The 23,085-nt window shown below is 34.5% G+C and overlaps 1 protein-coding gene across 2 annotated transcripts; it reads left to right on the top strand.

Moving 5' to 3' along the window:
• Nucleotides 1-3,503: 3,503 nt before the first annotated feature.
• Nucleotides 3,504-21,800, top strand: LOC100248637 (increased DNA methylation 1). 2 transcript variants are annotated; one of them, XM_002283035.4, is made up of 9 exons: nucleotides 3,504-3,981; nucleotides 8,185-11,515; nucleotides 13,363-13,486; nucleotides 14,429-14,508; nucleotides 15,912-16,153; nucleotides 18,816-18,902; nucleotides 20,175-20,274; nucleotides 21,163-21,364; nucleotides 21,462-21,800. In XM_002283035.4, exons 2-9 carry the CDS (start codon nucleotides 8,333-8,335, stop codon nucleotides 21,776-21,778), a joined length of 4,335 nt encoding a protein of 1,444 aa, XP_002283071.1. In that variant the 5' UTR covers nucleotides 3,504-3,981; nucleotides 8,185-8,332; the 3' UTR covers nucleotides 21,779-21,800. The 2 variants fall into 2 exon arrangements, with proteins under 2 accessions (XP_002283071.1, XP_019072704.1); XM_019217159.2 differs by lacking the exon at nucleotides 18,816-18,902.
• The last annotated feature ends 1,285 nt before the right edge of the window (nucleotides 21,801-23,085 follow it).

Below are 23,085 nucleotides of genomic sequence, written 5' to 3'. Positions count from 1 at the left end.
TGTTCTTATATTTTCAAATTTTATTGAACATCACTTCAAACACTTAAACATTTTTCAAAAAATTGTTAAGGAAAATGATTTTGTTGTGTCGGTCCCTAAAATCAAACTATTCCAAACTAGGATTAGATTTGTAGGATTTGAAATCTATCAAGGTATGATGGTATAAATATTGCCAATAGAAAAACCCAAATTTGATTTCAAAAAATAAAAATAGAAAAACATTTTCCAAACTTAAAAGTTATTGATTTAAGTTATCATAAATAAATTTGGGATTAAATGATGGATAACAAGGGAACAAGTTCAGGGCGGGTCACCTCATCCATACCCACCCTACCCAAACCCGTTTAACTTTTTTTTGAAATTATTTTTAATATGTTTTAAATTATTTTAATTACATTCAAATAAATATATTTTATAAATGATTAAAATATTATAATAACTTATTTTAAAAAAAAAGTATCTTATTATTGTATATATATCTATATTAAAAATAGAAAAGTAATAATTTAATTTAATTTTTAAAATTAAAATTTATATATAATTACGGCAGGGTGAGACAAAACAATACCTCAATCCATATGAAATTTGGGTGTTTAAAAAATTTTCAAATCCATTCAAAACTCATTTAAATTTCAAACTTGTTTCGTTAGGTGTAAACGAATATAAAAAAAAATTTGTTTCATTGTCATCCTTAGTTTTGAGGTGGAGACAATTTGTTATATTTTTATTTGAAAATTTGTAAAGAGATAAATTAAAGTCGATTTTTACTTAAATATTATAAAAAAAAGTATGACGTGTGAATCGATCAGTTGTCTTATAAACCATGGATCATTCTTACTAATCACAAATTACCAATTGAAACAAAAGAAATCGGAGTTTTAGTTTTATGATTTTTTTCAAATTACAAGGAAAAATATCATACTTAAATTTAATGTTAATTTATTTATACTCAATTACTAAAATGGAAAATACAATAAAGGTTTTCAAGTAATAGACGTACATTTTCTCTTTTTAAGAATTTACAAATACAACATCACTATGTCTATTTATAAAAAAATAAAAAATAAAAAATATAGGAATTAGGCTAATAAAAAAAAATATATATATATATATATATATATATATATATATATATATATATATATATATATATATATATATATAACAACTTTTTCATTTCCTTCCTTGCAAATAAAAGTATATTAAACAAAAAAAGGACATAGTAATTTTTCATATCCAAATAAGCTTAAAAAAAAGCTTACCAAATATAAATTTACTAAAAATGAAAAATTTATTCAACAAAATTGTTTTAGACATTTCAGGTAGATTTTAAATGGGTAAAAATATATATAAAAATGTTAATTCAAATAAAGTATAAGAAACGGGGCATTAATGACGATGCCAAAGATGATATGGGAGGGAAACCAATTAAATTTGAAAAAAAAAAGAAAAGAAAAACACTATGATCACTTTCTATTTCAATAAAATTCAAATCCTACCAAATTCTAACATTTTGGTAAAAAAAATTAAAGGTTTAAAATCTATTGTAAAATTATATTCAACCTCAACTCTTCATAAATTGCTTTGGCTTTAATGGTAATTATTTAAGATTTCGATTCAATTCACTTATTAAAAAAAAAATCAATTCAATTATTATTTTTTATCTCTTCGTCTAAAACACAATAAATTCATAAAGGGGAAGGCTAAACTGGCTTTATACTATAAATTCTACTACAAAATCGAGCATTAATATCACACAACTATATTTTTTTATTTTAAAATATCGAACTTGCATGTGTTATATTCAACGAGAAGTCGACACAAAAAAAATGCAAGTATTGAATAACTATTTATACATCAAAATGCCTTTTAAAGATAAAGCTGATTGTAGAACATGCATCTCCGTAGTTTAATAAAAAACCACAATTTCTAGGGGTCTTTCATATGTAAGAAAAAGTTATCACAATCAATTTTTTAGAGCAAAATAGGCATAAGAATAGTCATAGAATATTCAATCTAATTATAAAATCAAAACACCATTTTCATAGCCGATCATATACAATTAGATATCATGAATGATTTCTTCTTGTAGGTTTTAAAAAGTGAAAAATTATATTGATCCATAAGTTGATATAGAAAAATTCACATATCAATGTAACGGTTTAGAACAAAGAAACGGTTGATTCTTCATAACTGATTATCCTTGACATATGATTGGACATTTCATTCTTAGCATGCAATCAATCATCAAGTATAATGCTCATTTCAATAGGTTTCAAACATCAAAACCCTATATTTGTCTTATGATTAAGTAAATTCATAATTCAATTATTCATGTAAAACAAAATGGCATATAAAAATTACATCTTTGTTCGCTACTCAACTTGCATTCTCTCATGCAACACTTCGCTTAAATTTCATGCAAATGCCCACGTAGGGCAAACCCCTCCCTAGAAATGACAATGACAATGGTGCTTGGCAAATTAAATAGCCTTGTTGCTAGGCCCCATCAAGTGTGAACTCTTGCTTGAAAAAAGTCACAAAGCCTGTTTTTCCTCCTATTATATGTATGGTCGCCGCATATGAAATTTCAGCATAAGAGACATTGATCACTTTTTTATTAGGTAAAACCGATAATGTATAAATAGCAACTATAACAAAATAAAGACAATTAATCATTAAGTAATTATGTTATGCGTCATGGATCTAACGACGACAATCATATCTCAAAAGACATCAATTACTTTTTAATTAGGTAAATGAGATAGTTTATGAACGTAACTATATTCTAATAGTAATAATTAATCCATTACGTGATTACATTACATGTTGCAAATCTAGAAATGCATTATGAACTAAAAATAACTTGCATTTGTCCCATATATGGAGCAATCCTTTGTTGAGTAATTCATCATTGAATATAGTACATATGATCTGCTCCCTCCCTTGTCTTTTTGATACAACAACAATAAAACAAGAGTAGGGTGTAAACCTTTTTACTTATCATTATTCACATTACATGTTAGCTACCGAAATTAAGCTATTAAACTGGTAATACCATTATCGTTAAAGCGAAAAATCATATATATTTTTTAGTTTAGTTGTTATCACTACTTATTAACGCAAATCGAAAAAACTAATCCAAGCCTTCCAGTGATTAGTTAATCCTCCCCTCCCTCCCCTTCCATGGGACCCCTAACAGGGAAAAAGGAGCCATGTCCTAAGAGTTTCCTTCACACAACTCCATTTCCAACTAACAAAATCCACCACCTTGGAAAAATCCCCACAATGTATATCCACCTAAAACCCTAAAAAAAAAAAAAAGAAAAAAAAAGAAAGAAAAAGTGGGAAAGTTTGAAGGGAATTATTATTTTTAATTAAAATGCAGAGCCATACACAGAAAGAAAAACAAAAGAAGGAAAATTTGAGCGGGTGAGGAAAGGTAAAAAACCAAAATATGAGTAGAGATTATAAACCCTATTTTAAGGGTTTTAGAAAGGATAATTACAAGCACACAAAGAGACAAGGCAAAGTGGAGAGAGAAAGAGAGTGTGTGTAAGAGAGAGAGTGTGTACACTCACCAATGACCTGTACAAACGCAGAGATGGAGAGAGAGTAACATATGGAATGAAATTAACATTTACAGGTGTATAGGGAGAGAGTCAGGGGTGTAAAGAGGGAGATGTAGAGAGAGAGGGGGAGAGGGGGCGCGGGCTGGAGATATAGAGAGAGAAGAATAGAGATGGGGGATTGAAGTACTTGCCATCTGTTGTACTTTGAGAGCTCTTCGGTATTTCCGAAGCCTTTCCCTTCGCCTATATAGTGATGGTGAGGCAGCCAAAGGAGGTACCTTTCGTGCTCTCTGTGGGTTCTCTCTCTCGCTTCTGAGGCAGACCCACGAGCTTCGTCAATGTTGAAACCCTAATTCGGGATTCTAGCCCTAATTTTGTGTGCTGGTTGATCCCAAAATGCACTGTGGAGGTGAGGTTTTCGGTTGGGTTTTTTTTTTGTTTGATTTGCCGGTTTTGATCTCTGAAATGTTGGATTTTTGAGTTGTTATGGGTTTGATTTTTTGTTCTTGTGTGTGTGTGTGTGTTTTTCTTTCATTTCTTGTACATTTCCGAGACTGAGATGAGTTTGATTAATTTTTGTTTTATCTTTATGGGTTTCTTTGGGTTTGTTTTCTTAATGAGTTTTTGTGGTTTCATCATCTTCGATTGCATGCAGTTTATTCTATGAGAATTCATGATTTTTTATCTCTCTGTCTCTATCCATATTTGGGAGCTTTGGATATCAGAATTTCAACGATTTTAGTTGATAATCGTTTGGTTTTTAATCTCTCTCCCTCTTATATATATATAATCCCTTGTTGTGGTTGAGTTATCGGGTTTGGAAATTCACATGGAATTCCTCTTTCCTTGTAGTTGGAGGGAATTTGTTTCTCGGATGTGTCTAATTAAATTCTCTCTCTCTCTCTCTCTCTCTCCTTCTAATTCTGTGGAGAAACTCATCAACCTTTTGTTGGAAAAGTTCAGGCTGAAACAATTGGAGCCTCATTTTAAAACTTATCTTCTGGTTTGCATAGAAATATTTGGCTTGTTTACAGGGAACTAGGAATTCTAGAGTTAAAGTTGATGATGCATGTCTAGAAGGTTCTTACTTTTCTAATTATTAGCCAATGCATCATTTTCTCCTACGCGTGTCTCCTATACTGCAGCTTTTTTTTCTAACAATTGTAGGACGATGTCTGACTCATATCTTGTTTTGAGGTTTGTTGTTTGCCTTGCTTCATGATATTTGAATGAGATCTCTGATTCTCAGTTTCGCTTGACATACTTTGTCAGTTCTAAGTTGTGCAAAGCAAATGAACGTTGAATCTGACTAAAACATGTACTCATAGACAAAATTGATTTCCAAACAAATAGGTTGAGCCATTTGCATGGGAACTCCTCCAACCCCTCCTTCTCTTTCCCCTTTTTCTTGCTAGGTTTACTAAATGGGTATTGATGGAAAATTTTAAAAAAAGTTGTTGTTGTTTGTTCTGTTTAATATTTTTTTTCCTGATTAAACTAGATGCTTTACTTAAAGAATTATATTGTTGTTTGATTTTTAGTGATTTATTCAATCTATTATATCAACTATTTTTATTTAATTGATCCATCTTCAAGTCAGGAGTCAAGTGGTTTTATATCACTATTTCCATTAGAAAATAAAAGGAGTTCAATGCAAGATATTCGTGAACTCTATTTCTATCATGCTGTCGCTCCCTTAAATTTCTGTCATTGTAAGAAATTTGTAACATTGAAGCATGGCAAAAGGTGGTTTGAAGCATTGCATGTTATAATTTATTTTCTCCCATGGGATGAACATAAAACCTGCAAATCTATGTCAAAAGTATATAATCTGTTTTAATGTAATGATCTTACCATACAAGTTATTTGAAGGCTAATTATTAGGTTAAATTGTTTACCTGCCCTTCTTAAGCTAACGGTATTGGTTTGAACCACATTTGATATTATTCATTAGGCTTTGTATGGTTGTACCATAGTCTTACTCAATAGCGTTAAGATGTGCCAGTAGACATGGATGTGATAATAATGCGGTGAAAATTATCATTTATTCTGTCTAAGTGATGTCAGTTGAAAAATGGAATTTGCTAGCTAGAATTTTCTTGTCTTCTGTTTGCTTCTGTATTAATTGAAAGCAGGTTTCTCTAGGCATATATCATTTTGATAGGTTTCTCTAGGCATATCTCATTTTGGTTGGTTTTGCTACATACAACAAATGATGGAGGCAAGTCAATCTGATGAGCTCTCCTTGTAAAATCTTTTTCTCTCTCTCTCTTTCTCACTCCCACTCGCTCTCTCTCTCTTCTGCCCTGCTTCTTCCTGTACCACGTGATTCTGAAAAACTGTTTCTATTTAAAGACATTGTTTGTGTTGGTTATGCTAGGTATCAAGAGGTAGTTTTGTTGTAGACTTTTTATGATATGGTTTAAATCTATCCAGTGTTTTCATATGCTTTCCAAAAGAACTTGCTTGTTCTGTTGCAGTTAAGGGATGTGGGAACACATATTCATGGAAGAGTGTGCAATTAGAGATCGAGTCCTTGTAAATATTCTTGACTATCTTAAAATTTGGAAGAAATCTCTATTGAAAGCAAAATTCTCATGCATTTAATATTGGCTGGTTTTGGTTCATTTTAACACACGATGGACTTGATTTAGTGTGGTAATTGACATTCATCAAAATCCTTCTCTTCTCGCCCATGAAAAGACAAAAAGTAGTGAGATATATACTTCAGAAACCACTTAGCAAATTGATAATTGGGAGGTCTTTCTAGTTGGTATTAGAGATATTTTGGAAGTGAGAACTTGTTTTCCTAAAGTTAAAAGCAGATGGTTTAGAGTATGATTTTGACTTTTCTTGTAGTCCTGAAAAGTGGTATCACCTTATGTGCCACTCCCCTTTTTTTTTTTTTTGTGGGGTGGGGGCCCTGGAAGTTTGGTGTTTACTTGGTATACAATGCCTGTATATGGAATACACTCCATCTAGTGATAGTTGGTCTCCTGTAAAAAACTTGTAGGAATATCTTGCCAATTAAAATATTCAATTTCATCCAAATCTTATCTGGTGTTTTTGCATGGTAAGGTGCAAAGAGATATGGTGGGTCATAGATGGAATACATGCAATACACACATCGTGAATGGCAAATGGAGTAGCTTTAAAATGTTGTTGCAAGTTGCTACCTTTTTTTTTCATCTAAATTTTGTGGTCAAACTAATTACTGTATATTCTTATAAATATAAACAAGTTCCCTAATGGTAACTTGGTTTTATCAAATTATTATATTTTATTTTTTGTTCATTATAGTTTTTCTAAATTGAAGGAATGTAGATATAAATATATTACTTCTTTGTTTCTTGGCGGCCTTTAAATCTGGTTGACTAAAAGTGAACATCATTATTCCATAAAATTTCCTTTTCTTGTTGTGCTCTAACTTCTAACAATTTGTATCAGTTTGGAAACAAGCATGTCTATGATGCATAATGGGAAGCTTGAGTAAAATTATAGCGGTTCAATTATGAACCTTTCTAGAATTGTTTCCCCTGAATAATAATTTTCAGATTGGATGAACTCGAAGTTCTTTTTGTCTTGATGAGCATATATGTTTTTATCTATTGATTTGGCTTCGCAAACCAGTCCAATTATAATGTTTGTATGGAGTTGGTTTTCTGTGGCATACAAGGTGACAATCTTAGGTAGAAGCAAGAATCACATGATGCATTTTCATTTAAACTCTTTAAGATATACTGTTCTCACTTAGTGCATTATTGCCATTTACCAGAGAAAAATATTATTATTATGTTACAATGATTATAATTCTTGTTAATTAATTGATGTTCTTTTTTCTGTTTTTGGCGTGGGGGTGGGTTGTTTATTTAAGAATCTTCAATTCCTTTCTTATTCAGGACAAGACATGTTTATATTCTCTATGCGCTGGTATGAGCTTATATATGTATCTTTTAGGAAAAGGAAAAAAAATATAAGATTGTATATTTTTTAGAAAGTGAACGAATAAAAGAAAGCTATGATATTCACCCTTATGCATGCATCAAAAGTTAAGGTATGTGGAGCACACATGACCTTATTAATGCACATTTTTTTTTTTGATCAGATATTAATGCACATTCTAAATGGCAGAGTAAGAAAGAAGTGTAGTATCTCCCATTTGGTGAGCTTAGGAGCATTATTTGAATTCACAGTGCTGAACTTTTGTATCGTGTTTCTTAATTGGATTTATTAGTTGGATATATTAGGGCAGGGATGAAGCTGTAGGAGTGGTCCTTCTTGCTTTTTGAGATTTGTTTTTTTCTTCATAGCTGATGAAATGAAAGAAACGCAACCGCCTGAAGCATTGGAAAAAAAATCCTCCTTTTTTTTTTATAATTATTATAAGTGCTTATTTCTTCATTTGACAATTTAAAATTGTATTGCTTCAGTAAGTTGAGTATTTTCTCTTTGTGGAATTATTTAATGTACTTATAGAATTGATTGTTGTCAGGAATCACCACTCTCTCTCTCTCTCTCTCTCGTATGCACTGCAAAGATACTGGAAATGGCTTAGTATTTTTTCAATCTTTTCTACATTTTTTTTTGTAGCTTATTAGTTTTTGTCTTGCAGACTTGTAGCAGTATTAAATTATGTCAGCTTGAAGTTCTGCTGGTATTGAGTTTAATATTTTCTTTTCCATGAAAATGATGGTGGTTACATATGAGACAAAGGATTGAAGTTAGTGCAGATTAAGTTTGACTGTGATCAGTAGGTAAAGATGTTATTGAGCAAAGAAATTGAGGATTTGCATGATGATGATTTTGAAGGGTCAAATGATGAGTGCCGTATTTTTAGAGAGGTTTTCTTTAGAAATAACACCGATAGTGCAAGTAAGAGGTTTCTCGTCACTGGATTTATTAACTTTGAATGTGAGGATAATAAGCAGACAGATACATCGCTCTGTTCAAATAGCGAAAACTCAGCAGTAACAAGTCAGTCATCTAAAGATTTGTACATGGGCGATTCTTGTAATGTACCTGAAGATTCTAGAGGAACTTCTGGTCCGGTGTCTTTTTCTGAGAGATTTACTTTGGTGGAAGGGAATGACCATGATGTAAATGTTAAGCGAATGAAGTTGTCAGATGATGAACTTTGTAACTTGAAACCTGATTTTGAGAAGTTTTTTGATTCATCAGCACCCTTGAAAGAAATTGTTTCTGGTATGTCCCCTCCTGCTTCTGAATCTGTTTATAAAAAGGTAAGATGCCATTTAGTTGAATCTTCGGATCAGGGTGTTAAATACCGTTGCTATCTGCTTAAGCGTCATCTGCAAATGGAGAGAGCATGTAGTTTCAGTGACCGGGATGCTATGAAGTGTAGATTATCCAGCTTAGATGGAAGTGATCGGAAGGAAGTTGTTGTAAGTAAAGCTATTGCTTCTCCTGTTTCTCAGGAGAGCTTTGCAACCAAGCTTTTGGTTGCAAGTCCACCCGTCGCTGTTGCTGATAAGTCTGGGCCTCCACTCTTTTCCGAGGACAGACCAAAGAAATCCGTCTTTCTAGAATTGGATGCGCTTTATGCATCTCCAAGTGTAGAATCTCTGAAGGATCCTCGTCCTCTTCTTCATGATCATATCAATCATGTGCTTATTGCAGCGGGTTGGTCTATTGAGAAGCGTAAAAGGAACAGTAGGCCTCATGAAGAGTCAGTTTATAGATCGCCAGAGGGGAGGCCGATTCGTGAATTTCCTAAGGCTTGGAGATTATGTGGTGAGAATTTATTTGCTGATAGATACAGTTTGGTACAGGAAAATGATGCTAAGGAATGGACTGATATCAGTCAATTCTGGTCTAATCTATCTAACGTATTGACATATATAGATAAAAAGATTAATGAAGCAGAAACTGCTATTACATTGGCTCATCGATGGAGTTTGTTAGATCCCTTCATAACTGTTGTGTTTATTGACAAGAAGATTGGTGCACTGAGAAAGGGAAACGCAGTTACAGCGAAAAGAAGTATAGTGGTTGAAAAGAAACAGAAAAATAATGCTGTTTTGGTCATGAAAGATGTGGGTTGCATAAAAAATCAGTTTGCACGGAGAGATCTTCCAGCTGCGATTTCTGATTCTTCTTTGGCCAGTGGAAGTGCATTGACTGTTTTTGAAGGGACTTATCATATGGCTGATGAAAAAGGTGAGCAATTTGGTGATGGAAGGCCCTTGAAATTTGGTCAACATGCACAGAAGGGGGCAGTGAGGACTCTGAAGGGGGTTTCAATATATATGGCTGATGAAAAGGGTACGTGTTCAATAGATACTGTGGATGCAATGGCAAATCAGGGTGGGGGAATGCTAGAGAAAAAAAGAAGCAGTTTGGATCCGAGTTCTTTGCAAGCTTGTGTGTCAGATGGCATGTGTATCCAGTCTGGTAAGGGCCTTTATGATGTTCCCATTACTTCTGAAAATGTTGATGTTATGCGGTCTGAAACTGTCTCCCCTCATCAAGATAGTAACATGAATTCTCCAAGCTGTGATAAACAGATTTTAGATCATAATATGGAATTGTCTGTGGACATTGTTAAAGCTGCATCAAATGATATGTGGGACGAAAAAGATGAATGGCTGGAAGGCCTAGTCACTGATAAGGTGGGGAGCCATCTGCTGCAGTCACTGGAGGACGTTCCAAACTGCACCATAAAGAATGGTCTGGCTCAAGGTGATGACCCAGATAAAACTTATGCTCAGTTGGATTTCTCACTCTGTGGTGATGCGCCAATTTCACATAAAATTGTAATTCCAGGGGTTTTACATCCTTCTGGACATATAAGGAATGAGGGTGGACGAGCTGTTCAAGCTTCAGAATTGAAGACGGATGGTACTTATCTGTCAGCAGATGCGATCTTGAAAAAAAAGATGCGCAGGAAGTCTAAAAAGATATCCGAAATCAAACTGAGCACATTATACAGAAATGAAATTTTAGGTCTGCCCTTGCCTAGTAGAGCTGAACTGCAGAATATCCACGAACATGACCCCGAGTTAGAGTCAGAAGAAATGGAGGAGTCCTTGATGGCCATTGCCAGAAACAATGGTGGTTGCAAAAGGTCCTCATCTCTCAGCTCTTCCCAGTGTCAAAGTGAAAGAAAACGGTCTAAGTTCAAAAAGTTCCACCACAGTGTTGATAGTTCGGGAGGATTGGTTCAAGTGGTTCATGATGGTGATTTTTCAGAGGAGTTCAACATTGAGAATAATACTAATAATGAATCTCTGCATGTAAATATTGGTTCTAAGCCTGAAACCAAATATGGAAATGGACAAAGGAATTCAAGCAGTTGCCAGATTGAAGATGATGATCTTTTGATTGCAGCTATTATACAAAACAGAAATGCCAGCTCCAGCACAAAGCGTCCAAGCTCAAAAATGAAGGTAAAAAAATCAAAAGCGCCGAATAAGCTCAAGAAAAGAAAGGGGAATTGCAAGTTGCTGCCAAGAAGCGTGGGCAAGGGTGGAAGGCAGGCCACAGATGGAAAGTGGACATCCTCAGGAGTAAGAACGGTGTTGTCCTGGTTAATAGATGCTGGTGTTATATCTTCCAATGATGTTATCCAGTACCGTAATCTCAAGGATAATGCTGTGGTGAAGGATGGTTATGTAACCCGTGACGGGATTGTTTGCAAATGTTGCACAGAGCTGTTTTCAGTTTGTAACTTCAAAATTCATGCTGGTTTCAAGTTGAATCGGCCCTGTCGCAACCTATTCATGGAGTCTGGCAAGTCATTCACTTTGTGCCAGCTTCAGGCCTGGTCTACTGAATATAAAGTTAGGAAAGGTGGCATAAAAAATGTACAAATTGATGAAATTGACCAAAATGACGATTCGTGTGGATTATGCGGGGATGGGGGTGAATTGATATGCTGTGATAACTGCCCATCTACTTTTCATCAGGCTTGCTTGTCTGCAAAGGTTTGTCTTTTTCCCCCTAGTTTTAAAGATTTAATGATATTTTGCTTTCTTTAGCTCTTTCTTTATTTATGTTCCTTCCACTAGGCTTTTATAATTTAGTGTGATCTTTAATTTGCTTTTTCATATTTCTAGATGTCTTCAATATGTTGTCTATGTTTCTTAAAAAGAAAAAGAAAACAAATACTTCCTGTGTTGGTTGTATGTTTCTTTGCAACTGCTCTTTACATTTTTTAACATTTCATCAGGGACACCTTTAACTCCATCTGATTGGGTGTGATGTACTACATTATCATGGATGGTTGCATGATTAACTACCTTCTTGATCTTGTAAATATGAACACTTCTATAGGAAATAATTTTGGTCTACTTTTTCAGGACAAAGTGATACTGTATCTATATTTTGAATCTGGAATTAATCAGTCTTATGAATTGTGTCATTCATGGATTACAAGAACCCTATTGAGCGTAGAAGTCATTAGCTTAGGAGCTATATATAAGATAAAAGAGTCTCTGACTCTCTGCACTGTTATAGATGTTAGTTAGCAATTTCCAAATAAACTAGAAGGAAACTAGGTGTACCTCAGGTGCCTAGCAGAGTCTGGAGTGTGCCAGAGGGTTAACGTGTTAGACATGTTAGTCATTAATTGCATGGAAATTTTGTGATGCAATCAAGGAAAAATATTGCAGATGCATTTAATTTGGGTTGGACAATGTCCAACTGAATCTTCTACAATGAAGATACATGGATTATATTTATACTGAATTTGGATTTGTTTGAGTTTGATAAGATGGTAAATCTTTTTATGAGTTCAGTTTGGTTGTAATTGGATCAATTAGGTTCTCAATTTCCTTTCTATAATTCATTGTTGAAGTGGATGATGGATCTGTGTATTCTGACTGTGGTTTGAAATCCCTTAGCTTTAAAAAACCATGGTGAATTGGTGGCAAAAATTGAATTCCCTCATGGAAGATCCGCTGTGAATTATTTGTTCATATTGATGGTATGCAACTATGTTCTTGATGTAGGTCCATTTAAGTTGGCACTGTGCATCTCTTATGCCAAATGCTAGTCATGGCCAGCGGTCTGAATACTCTGCACCATTTATTCATATTTGAAAGTCAAATTGGTGTAGCAAGATATGTTTTCTCTTAACATTGATATATTTCTCATTATGAAAATGATTAAATCTTAATTTTTAAAAACACAATTTTATTTTTACCAGAGGCATTATTTCCTTGTACGTACTGCCTTTTTTGGACTCTTCTTTTCGATCTTTCTACTGATGGCCTTCTTGCAAGGTTATTGAGGGAATTCATAAAACAGTAAAAAGTGTTCAATATTTCCTTATTATTATCATTTATGGTTTTGTTTTTTTGTGTCAAGCATGAAAAACATTATCTTATTTTGGGGTTAGGCCAACATCTTCCTACAACTTTGTTTATCTCCCTTGATCTCTATGCTAATCTAGATTGAGTACTACAAAGATTTTAACGTTCATTGGAATAGTGATCCATGTGGTATTTCAAGTTTATGTGTTAGTGATGTAGTTATGAATTCTTACTCCATTTTAAGATTGATTTGACCATGTGGTGCTATTATTCATTTACATGTGGGTCTTGGGGCTCTAATTTCTTGTTGATTGGCTTGTGTATCAATATTGTATATTCTTTCTGCTTCAGAATATTAGTATTCTTACATTCCCATGCTTGACTAATGATGAATTATTCTCCCAGGTTATTGGGAAAGTTGATTTCTTCATGTTTTTCTTAGTAGTGTTTTTTATTTAAAAAAATTAAAAGAACTAATTATCTACCTGTACTGACCTGATCTTGTTTATTGAATTTAGGAGCTCCCTGAAGGCAATTGGTATTGCCCAAACTGCACTTGCCGGATTTGTGGAGATTTGGTCAAGGACAGAGAGGCATCAAGTTCTTTTCTTGCATTAAAATGTTCCCAGTGCGAGCACAAATGTAAACTGCCCTCTTTTAACTTTAGCTGGATAGTTTTTGTTAAACCTTATACATGTTGGTTGTTTGTGGATAGCATGAAAATAAACATGACATAATGGAATTTGAACTGAAATCTTTTCTTTTCTTTTTTTTTTTTTTAGAAAAAAAATGAGAATTCAGCCTATTGTTTATTGGTATTAGAAACTAGAAGCTGATGTATCATGTGAAGAATTATATTTCATCACACCCCTTTATCTTATTTTTTGCATGCCACATCATACATTATCATTTCTTTCAACTTTTTGAAGAGGAAAAACCTAGGTTATCTTTGTATTTGCTATGCAATAGTAGAGTTTTATCCAGGAAGAACTTTCTAAACCCGAAATGCATACCAATCATATCACAGAAGATTATCTAGCTAGATTCTAGAAAGTTAGTATATAAAACACTGTTGGTAGAATTGGTAATAAAAAACTTTCTCTAACTCAGAACTGTAGGAGCACCATAAAAAAGGGCAAGTTGAGAATTTGAGCTCTGATACAACCTGATCTGCCTTTTTTACCTTGAAATGTTCTTCATTATCATTCCTTTCCATCCATATTGTCCATCAGGTGCAAAAGAGATATTTTCTATACCATACGTCCCTTGATGTCCCATGTGTGACAAAACCACCCCTTAACTGCTTCTTCCATAGATTTAGGAATCTAAAAAAGTAGACCCTCTTTTTTTTTCGGTGGGGGTTAGTGGCTTTGGAGACGGGGTGAGGATGTTGGTTTGGTTTCTTTTTCTGATGTCACTAGGAACTTTTGTTCCCTAACTTGAAACTACAATTATTCCTGAATTAATAGGGTATAAGTAAACATTGGACATATATTTTATTTTTCTTAAAAATTATTGTTCATGCTTATTACTTTAGCAATTTGGATGCTTAATTTGCCTGATATTTGTCATGTTTGTAAATAGATCATATGCCATGCTTGAAAGAAAAGTGTGTAAAAGAAGTGGGTGGTGATGCTCGGTTTTGTGGTGAGAATTGCCAAGAGGTACGCTAATATTTGACTTTTGTTTCCAATAACTTCTTTCTAATTGGCCAGTTTTGGTAGAAGGATCTGTTAGATTTTGAATGAGGAGATATTTATTATTTCATTCTTGCATGCTAGTTTTGAAGATGACATACAACTTGAGATATGTTTGGTTGTTTTATTTTCAACCCAAAAAACTGTGTGGTCATTTTCCCTGCTGCACAACAGTGTATCTTTATCTTTTCCATGATCCAATAAAAGAGTAAAAGAGTAAATGACCCACCCTTTTGGTAGGAATTTTGAAACAATTAATGACATAGTATACACATTCTTGTTGCTTAGAATGGTATTAATTAATTGAACCTTCCAAAACTGGTTCTCCCTCTTTTATGCATTCCAGTTAGATGCAATGGGAGTGTTTAATAGTCTTTCATGATCTTCTCTGATATATTATTACCCTTCATATTAAAATCAAATAGTGATGATAACCTTTTTGTTTTTGAGGCTAAGATTCCGGGGCTTTGTAGAACCCATTAAAAGCCACTGGGAGAGGGCTCAGCTGTTGGCTGGAAGATGGGACTCTACTGTTGTCTTGTCATTGCTTGGTTGATGGAGGGGGTTTTGTGCTGGTAAAGCTATGGTTTGTTAGAGAGAGATCTGTGAGATATTGAAGTTTGAGCCTTCTTGTCCTATCAAAAGAAAAAGAGTGAAGTTTTCTTTTTTGGTTTTGTTTGTGGGGGGGAGAAAGTTGGCAATTGGTGAAAAGAGAAGCCATGCATCTTGTTAAAGTTTGCCTTCTTCCTAGTGTAGTTGCTGTGCTTTGTGACCCGTGTTTGTGAGGTTTATTGTGGCTTGGCTTCCTGGGTAGAGTTTCAGTGTTCTTTTCCTTGTTCCCTGTGGGGAAGTATTCTTCATCCTTCCTCGTCTTTGCAGTTCTTTAATTCTTTAATACAATACTTCTGGTTTATAATAATGTGCGCGCACACACGCATGAAACCCTTAAATTAGAACTGCAGGGCAATAAAAGAAATATGACGTGTTCCTTTTTTTAATTATTTAAAATAAGGTGAATTTATTAGTATGAGTTCAAAGAACAGATACACAAAAGCACTAGGATGTCTCATTTATAATATGTCTATATTAGAAATCAGTTCTAAAAGTCTACTTCCTACCCTGTCCCTGAGGAATGGTGGTCAACGAAGTCTTGCATTCTGCCTGTGGGAAAATGGTGTTTGCTGAGTTACCTGCTACAGCCCCACTGTTAGGGCTCCTAATAGTTGTCTTTTTTTAGTTAGTATATTGCATTGTATCTTCTAATTTGGATGTTTCTAGGTGATCCAAAGTGTTATGGTTTGAACTCTGTCGTACTATTGGTCTCTTGCCTCTGCTATTTTTAACAGATTTTGATTCACTGATGTATGCAGATCTACTCAGGTCTTCAGGGTCTCCTTGGGTTTGTCAACCATATTGCTGATGGCTTCACTTGGACACTCTTGAGATGCATCCATGATGACCAGAAGGTTCATTCTTCCCAAAAGCTTGCTCTGAAGGCCGAATGTAACTCAAAATTAGCTGTTGCTCTGACTATAATGGAGGAGTGCTTTTTGTCCATGGTGGATCCACGAACAGGGATAGACATGATACCCCATGTGTTATACAACCGGGGGTAAGTACTTTTCTCTTGGAAAATTTTTCCCATTTTGTTCTTCTTTATTTTTTTGATAGGTAAATGGTTCTAGTATTAATAAAAAGCGCCAAAAGGGGGGCACCATGGTACACACGGTGTATACATTGACTGCCAAAGAGTGCCAAAAGGTATAGGGAAAACAAAAATACTCTCTCCCTCAATCTAACCTTAACCAAGCAATAGAATTGAGTAAAGATATAGTTGAATTTTCTATAAATAAATTAGACCAAGATAATAAGCTGCACAAAAACAAGAATGTTAGCCTTTGAACAGAGAGCTCCACATTTTCGAAATATTTTCTATTTCTCTCTTTCCATAATGTCTAGAAAAGGCATAAAGGTGCTACTTTCCAAACTTTTTTCCGCTTTCTACCAACAAAGGAGCCATGCCACCCTAAAAGGGTCTCTCTAATTGTAGTGTGGATCACCCAATGCAACCGTAATAGAGAGAACAACATCTCCTACAACACCCTTGCCTTCTCGCAATGCAAGAGGATATGATCAATCGACTCCTCATGTGCATAACAAAGGGAGCATCTATTGGCTAAAACCCATCCCCTCCTTTGTAGTTGGTCTAAAGTCAAAACTTTCCCCCATGATGCCTCCCAAGCAAAGAAGCTTAACTTAGGAGGAACCCACGCATTCCACACTCCATTAGAAGGGAAAGGCTCTACCTTTCCCACCTCAAGAATAGAATAGAGGGACTTAATAGAGAAGGATCCACTCTTTGTTGCTGCCCACAACAACTTGTCCTCCTCTTCCACAACCACTGCCTTATCTTGAAGCCTTGACAAAAAACACTCCACAGTCTCAACCTCCCAGCCATTGAGGGATCTGGAGAAAATTGGAAACCAAGTGCCCCCTTCATTAGAGTGCATCCACAAGTCCGCCACCCAAGCCTCTTTAGAGTTAGATAAGGCAAATAAGGAGGGGAATGAACATAGAGCATGTTATTTTTTCTTCTTTCATATTATAAAATATAACCAATTTGGGTTAAGTACTTTGATTTGATGCCTTTTGGATTGCTTTTCTTTTTTCCTTTGTTTTGATTAGGTTGTATAATCAGGGAAGGATTTCTCATCCTTGTCTTGTTTACTCTTTTGGATATCTCTATTGTTTTGATTTTGCACAACTTTATTTTGTTGTTTTGATATTCTCTGCTAAAATTTCTATTGCTGTTATGTTTCAGTTGTTGTGAATGTTTCATTTTGGATTCATGCAGGTTACTTCGGTTTAATCTTATTTTATTTTTAATACAACTGGTTGATGTTTGATCTGCCCCCTTACTAGAATGTTCCTTAATATTTGCCTTAATGGAGGTGAGGCATGCCCCTGATTTCAATCTGTTTAAGTCCTGCTTACATAATATAAATTTTCCAATTTTGAATTCATAGAATTTTTCATGTCTGTTCTAGACTTTTGGCATAACATTTGTGGGTTGTTTATTTACTCATTTATACAATGAGAGCCATGTTAAACAGTGGAGGCTTGGTAACTTTGAACTGGTTGTTCTGTGAAAGGATTCCTTTCTAAGCCCATCCGAGGAAGGAGCTGTGGAGGTGCTTTTTCAATCATGTTTAGATAAGTATTTATTATCCTAGAGAGAAGTTAATTGGAAGCCACACCATTTTTCCAATAAGAGGTTTTAGGAGATATATTTTGGTTTAGGGAGATAAAGCCATATGGACGTATTATTTATTTGTGATAGATAAAATGAGATATGAGAGGTGTTTTGGACTGTCATGAAGGGATTTCTTCATCAAATCAGATAACATAGATACATTCTTTTTGTTTCTTCTTGGTAGATTGCTTTCCCTCTTGATGAGCAAACATTATACTGCAGTTTGCACATCAATGTTTGGTCTGCAGTAGAATTCAGATATCACATGCAGAGTAGATATGGAAAAAGCATATAGTAATATGAAATGGAATTTTGATGATAAAGGTTAACTGGAATTTCCTTGTGTATGTGCCAAGAGGATTGGTTTGAACTTTTGATTGATTTTGTTGATTGGCTGGGGTCTTCTTTAGAGTGAGGGTGCTTTTTTGTATCTACTCTCTTGAGGTCTTTCTTTTAGGTGCCTCATGTATATGTCCTGTGTACTTCTGTGTGTTTTTTCTGTTATTATATATATATTTTTGTATGTAAATAAGGAGAATATATTAAAAGCGCTTGCAGAAACTTTTTCTGTTATTATATTAAATGTACCTTTTTTGCTAACCACAAAAAAAAAAAAAAAAAAAAAAACAAAAAAACAAAAAAACGAGTGTTAGTGCAATTGATGATCTCTCACTCTTCATACAAAATGGAACTTTTAAATGTTGGAAACCTAGTAATGCAATTGGCTTGTTAGTAATCTGTGGTACCATTCTATTATAGTGTGTACCAAATCTTAAGTTATTAGGAGAAGGCATTATACACTTTTACAGGCTCATATGTTTATTGGTCAACATGGATATAAGGTGTCATTGACACAGCAACCTCCAAGAATTTGAGTGGAGTGGCATTGGGTTAGGATTTGAAGTTATTATTATTGCCTCTTGCTGTACAAAATATATTACATTAATCTGTTATGAGTAATGAAAATGCTTTTCAGTTGAATCGCTTTATTTGTTTTCTTTGGTTTCTACTTGATCCTCAGGTCAGATTTTGCACGTCTGAACTTTAATGGGTTTTACACAGTGGTTTTGGAGAAAGATGATGCGCTGGTATCTGTAGCATCTATCAGGTAGTTTTGGATATTTAATTGCCTGCTGGTACTGGAGTTTCCTGAATCTTCTCTAAGAACTTTTTGCAGTTTCAGTGTTGTTTTGTGATATTTTTATAATCTTAAGTTTAGTTTTATAAAAAATATGTTAAGATTTTGATCTCCAGGTTATGTTCTCATTAATATGCCTTTTGATGTTGCTTCTTCCATGCTTGGAGTTTGCATTGATAAGTTCTGTTTGTAAACAGCTGCCAAGGTTAATATTATAGATTCTCTGCTAAAAATTTCAATATGATCGCAAGTGAAGTTATGCCTTACACTTCTCAAAATAAAAAATAAGTAACCATGATTATTTGTTTGATACTACGTTTGGAGATACATTTAAGGCACAAAACAATTTTAATCTCATGCAACAGATATGTTTAGCTGACATATTTCTAGCAATTTTATGTTTATACAGTTGACAATTGCCCAGTGCAGCACATGACTTGCTTTTGGTTTAATACATCCATGGTTTTCTTTGTTGTGTTATTGTTTTGTGATATAACTACTTAGCTAATGTGCCTCACATCAACTGTAGTTGGATTTGTGGAAATGTGTTTTTTAATTGAAATGGTGAAAATATCTAAATTATAAGAGTATTTTAATGGACCTATGTAATGGAATATCCAATTTTGACGTAGATCCAAACACAACATGTCAGAGACCTAAAAGAGAATTTACCAACTCTTGAGAAACCCTGAGAAATCTAATCATGCATGTGTTCCTACATGCAAGCATTCCATACTTGCATGTTCTTAATACATACATACTTCTACATATGCATGATGCATCTTTATGTACATACACCCATACACACGTAACATCAAGAAGGGTGGGAATGAACATTGCTTGTTTATATCTCCTCTTCCACTTGATTATATACTCTTTTGCATATAAACATGTGTGTGTGTAGTTCTTTTTAGAATTTGTTAAAAATTTATGAAACAGGATATGAAAAATATAGAAAACACTTACAGAGACCCTGATTCGACAACCATGATCTTTGGGCCTCCTAGAACTTACTGGTGGTGGGAGCATTGTTAAAATGAGTTTGATCAAATGCTCAAACATGGTTATTTTGGAGCAAGGACCTAGTTGGGCCTAGGTGAAGCCTTCTTATTTGTCAAAGATTCTTTCACTAACTGTGGAACGTATTTATAAGAACATGGTGCTGGATATTGTATACTTGAACACTGTTGATGAAATATGCTTAATGTTAATGGGTATAAATAAACCTTGATTTTCTTGCAGGGTACATGGAGTGACAGTTGCAGAGATGCCCCTGATTGCAACTTACGAAAAATTTCGTAGCAAGGGGATGTGTCGACTACTTATGAATGCCATTGAAAAGGTTTATTATTAGTAAAATAACATTCAAATGTTCTATTTTTATTGGAATACTGTGGTTGTGTTGATATCTGTATCTTGTTCAATGGTGACTTCAAAATATTACATGTTGAGGACATACGAGCGACTGATCCAGTATTGTGCTGATGTAAATAACTATTCCAAATGCTATGTGAATCACATTAGAATACTATGTTTGTGGGAGGTGTTGAAGCTTGAATCAGAATGAACCGTAAGTTAGTGTAATGAGAAGAACATGATTCCATGGTTTGGAAAGTTTGTTCCACATTCTCTAGTTTGCACGAGGCTTGCTCATCTTATTTTGATCAGAAATGCTTCTGGTATTTTCTTGGACTTTACAGGTTTAGTCGGAATGGCTTTCACTTATATATATACACTCGTCTTTATTTCCATTATAAGACCTCATTTCTGGTACTTTTCTTGTTTCCTTTTCAACTTCTCTCTACAAGCTTTATGTCCGAATTCTCTGAGGTTATATTGTGTTGTATCTTCTATGCACCTTTACCTAGCCCATATTCTCTTTTAAATCATATGTCAATCATGTCTTTTCTCACTGCATGGACCTGTGTCTAGGTGTTCCATCTAGTTTTTCATGACTGCATATCATTTATAATTTTCATTCTCTTTTAAGTATTTTTCTCTTGCCACTCATCCATCTTGACATGTTCATTTCTGCTGTAATTTTTTATGGACATTTTCTCTTACGGAAGAGAGAACAAAGCGCATGCTAGATCAAATTTGTTCCCCCTAAACAACTCGCACATGGAAGACATGTGATTGAAAGTTACACAGTTTGAGTTCCTCACTTGTTTATCTTCTAAGAGATCCATCTCTGACATTACCTTTTATATATTTTTATTCGTGCCTCTAGATGCTAAAATCTGTCAAGGTCGAAAAGATTGTGGTTGCTGCTATTCCAAGTTTGGTGGAGACGTGGACTCTGGGTTTTGGCTTCAAACCCGTGGAGGATGATGAAAAAGCAAGTCTGAAGAAAATCAACTTGATGGTGTTTCCTGGAACAATACTGCTGAAAAAGTCTTTGTATGAGAACCAAGAAACAGATAAACAAGCAGGTGAATCCTCTCTGACTCTCCTAATGAATGAACCTGTTTTCCTGTTTTTTGTTCTTCAATTTTCTAAGAAATTAACAGAATTTCTTTGGCATTGCAGGAACAGATTGTGCGTTACCCTTAGAAGCGGCAAAACTGACTAAGTTGGATGCTAGTATCAAAGAAGAGTTAGTCATCGAGTCTGCACAACTATCTAATGCGAACTGTTGTGTTGAAGGAGGTGCTGAAATGGAGATTGGATGCCCCGACTCCCAGAATCTGCAAGTAGGTGAGTCTTATGAAGAACTGGCTTCAACAATAGTGGACAGCCAACTTGAACTGGCTCCCAATGTTGAATCTGAAAGTGTGTATGATGTGAGACAACTTTCTCCGATGGAACAGTCGCAGAAAGCCGATATGTTGGATGAGCAGCAGTAATAAAATCATAGATGTTAGAAAAGCTTGACTTCTTGGATTTTGCATCCCGGTAAACGGGCCGTTTTTTTCCTTAAATTTTCTTTTCATTTTTCCCCCTTATGAACCAAAAATAAGGAGTTGATATTTTGGACAAGGAAACAAAGACAGAAAGAGCCAAAGCAATAAAGAATAAAGCCAATCAAGAACAATAGGTTTTCCCCAGAAACATTTTAAAGGGAATTGACCTTGGACAGGGGGGAGTAGGCAAATCAGAAACATAGAATGGGTTATAACCCTAATGTTGCCTTTTTTTTCTTGATGATTCCTTCCATCTTGGGATACAGATGATGAGGGAGTGGATCAAGACAAAACCCTCAATAAAACTTTGTTATTGTTTTTCTGGGTGATGTGATGATGTGTGAATGTTCTTCCGGCGGAATATCAACTGAGTAGTAATGCATGTGGTCTACTATGGTCTGAACTCTGAAGCAGAGGCTTTAATGGATGCCATGGCCAAAAGCAGTCAGTCAGACCACCACCAGGGAAATCCTTTACCTTGGGTTTTATTGCATGCTGTGTACTATAGTCTGAATCAGAATTTTAATGCATACAGTTTATGATTATGATCTGAAGCAGGTTGAAGAAGCTGCATAATAAAAGCAGATCAAATCTATGATTATTTTAGGTTTTCTTTCTGCTTAGGACTTTGTTGGATGGAGGAGATTAGGCTTTTGATGCTGGTAGATTCTTCATGAAAAGACCCTCATATATGATCTCTAATGTTGAGAAAAGTAGTGTAAATGAGATTGGTCCCTGAGATTTTAGCACAGAAAGATGATGATCAGAGGTTGATCTCTGCCATTTGTTTCTTTGATTACTTCATTTTTATGGTGGTATTGTATTAAGTTCTTGGATTGTGACTTTGATGCAAAGAATGTGATTAAGGTACAAAAAATATGGTTAAGAGCTGAGAATGAGATGAAAGAATGTGATTAAGATAAAAAAAAACATGCGATTGGCCACATTTGGAGTAAAAATATGACTAAGATACGAAAAATGTGATAAGGGTAAGAATAAAATGATAGGAATGAAACCCTAATAACATAAACCATATGCTAAAATTTGATGGTAATATTAAAACTTCTATATCTCCTTAGATTTCTAAGAATTTAAGAAAGCTATGAGGAGCTGGGGAAAACAACAGTGGAAAAGGAAACTAACAGTGAAAAAAAGATAAGAAATGCAGAGAAGTAATAATGTGATAAGAACAATGAATGTTGATATTATGGTGTGCAGAGAGAAGTAGGAGAAAAAAGATTTCAACATTT

The sequence above is a fragment of the Vitis vinifera genome, chromosome 19, assembly GCF_030704535.1.
Source record: "Vitis vinifera cultivar Pinot Noir 40024 chromosome 19, ASM3070453v1".
Taxonomy (NCBI): domain Eukaryota; kingdom Viridiplantae; phylum Streptophyta; class Magnoliopsida; order Vitales; family Vitaceae; genus Vitis; species Vitis vinifera.
The sequence above is the reverse complement of the archived record's forward strand: the minus strand, read 5'-3'. Positions and strand labels throughout refer to the sequence as shown.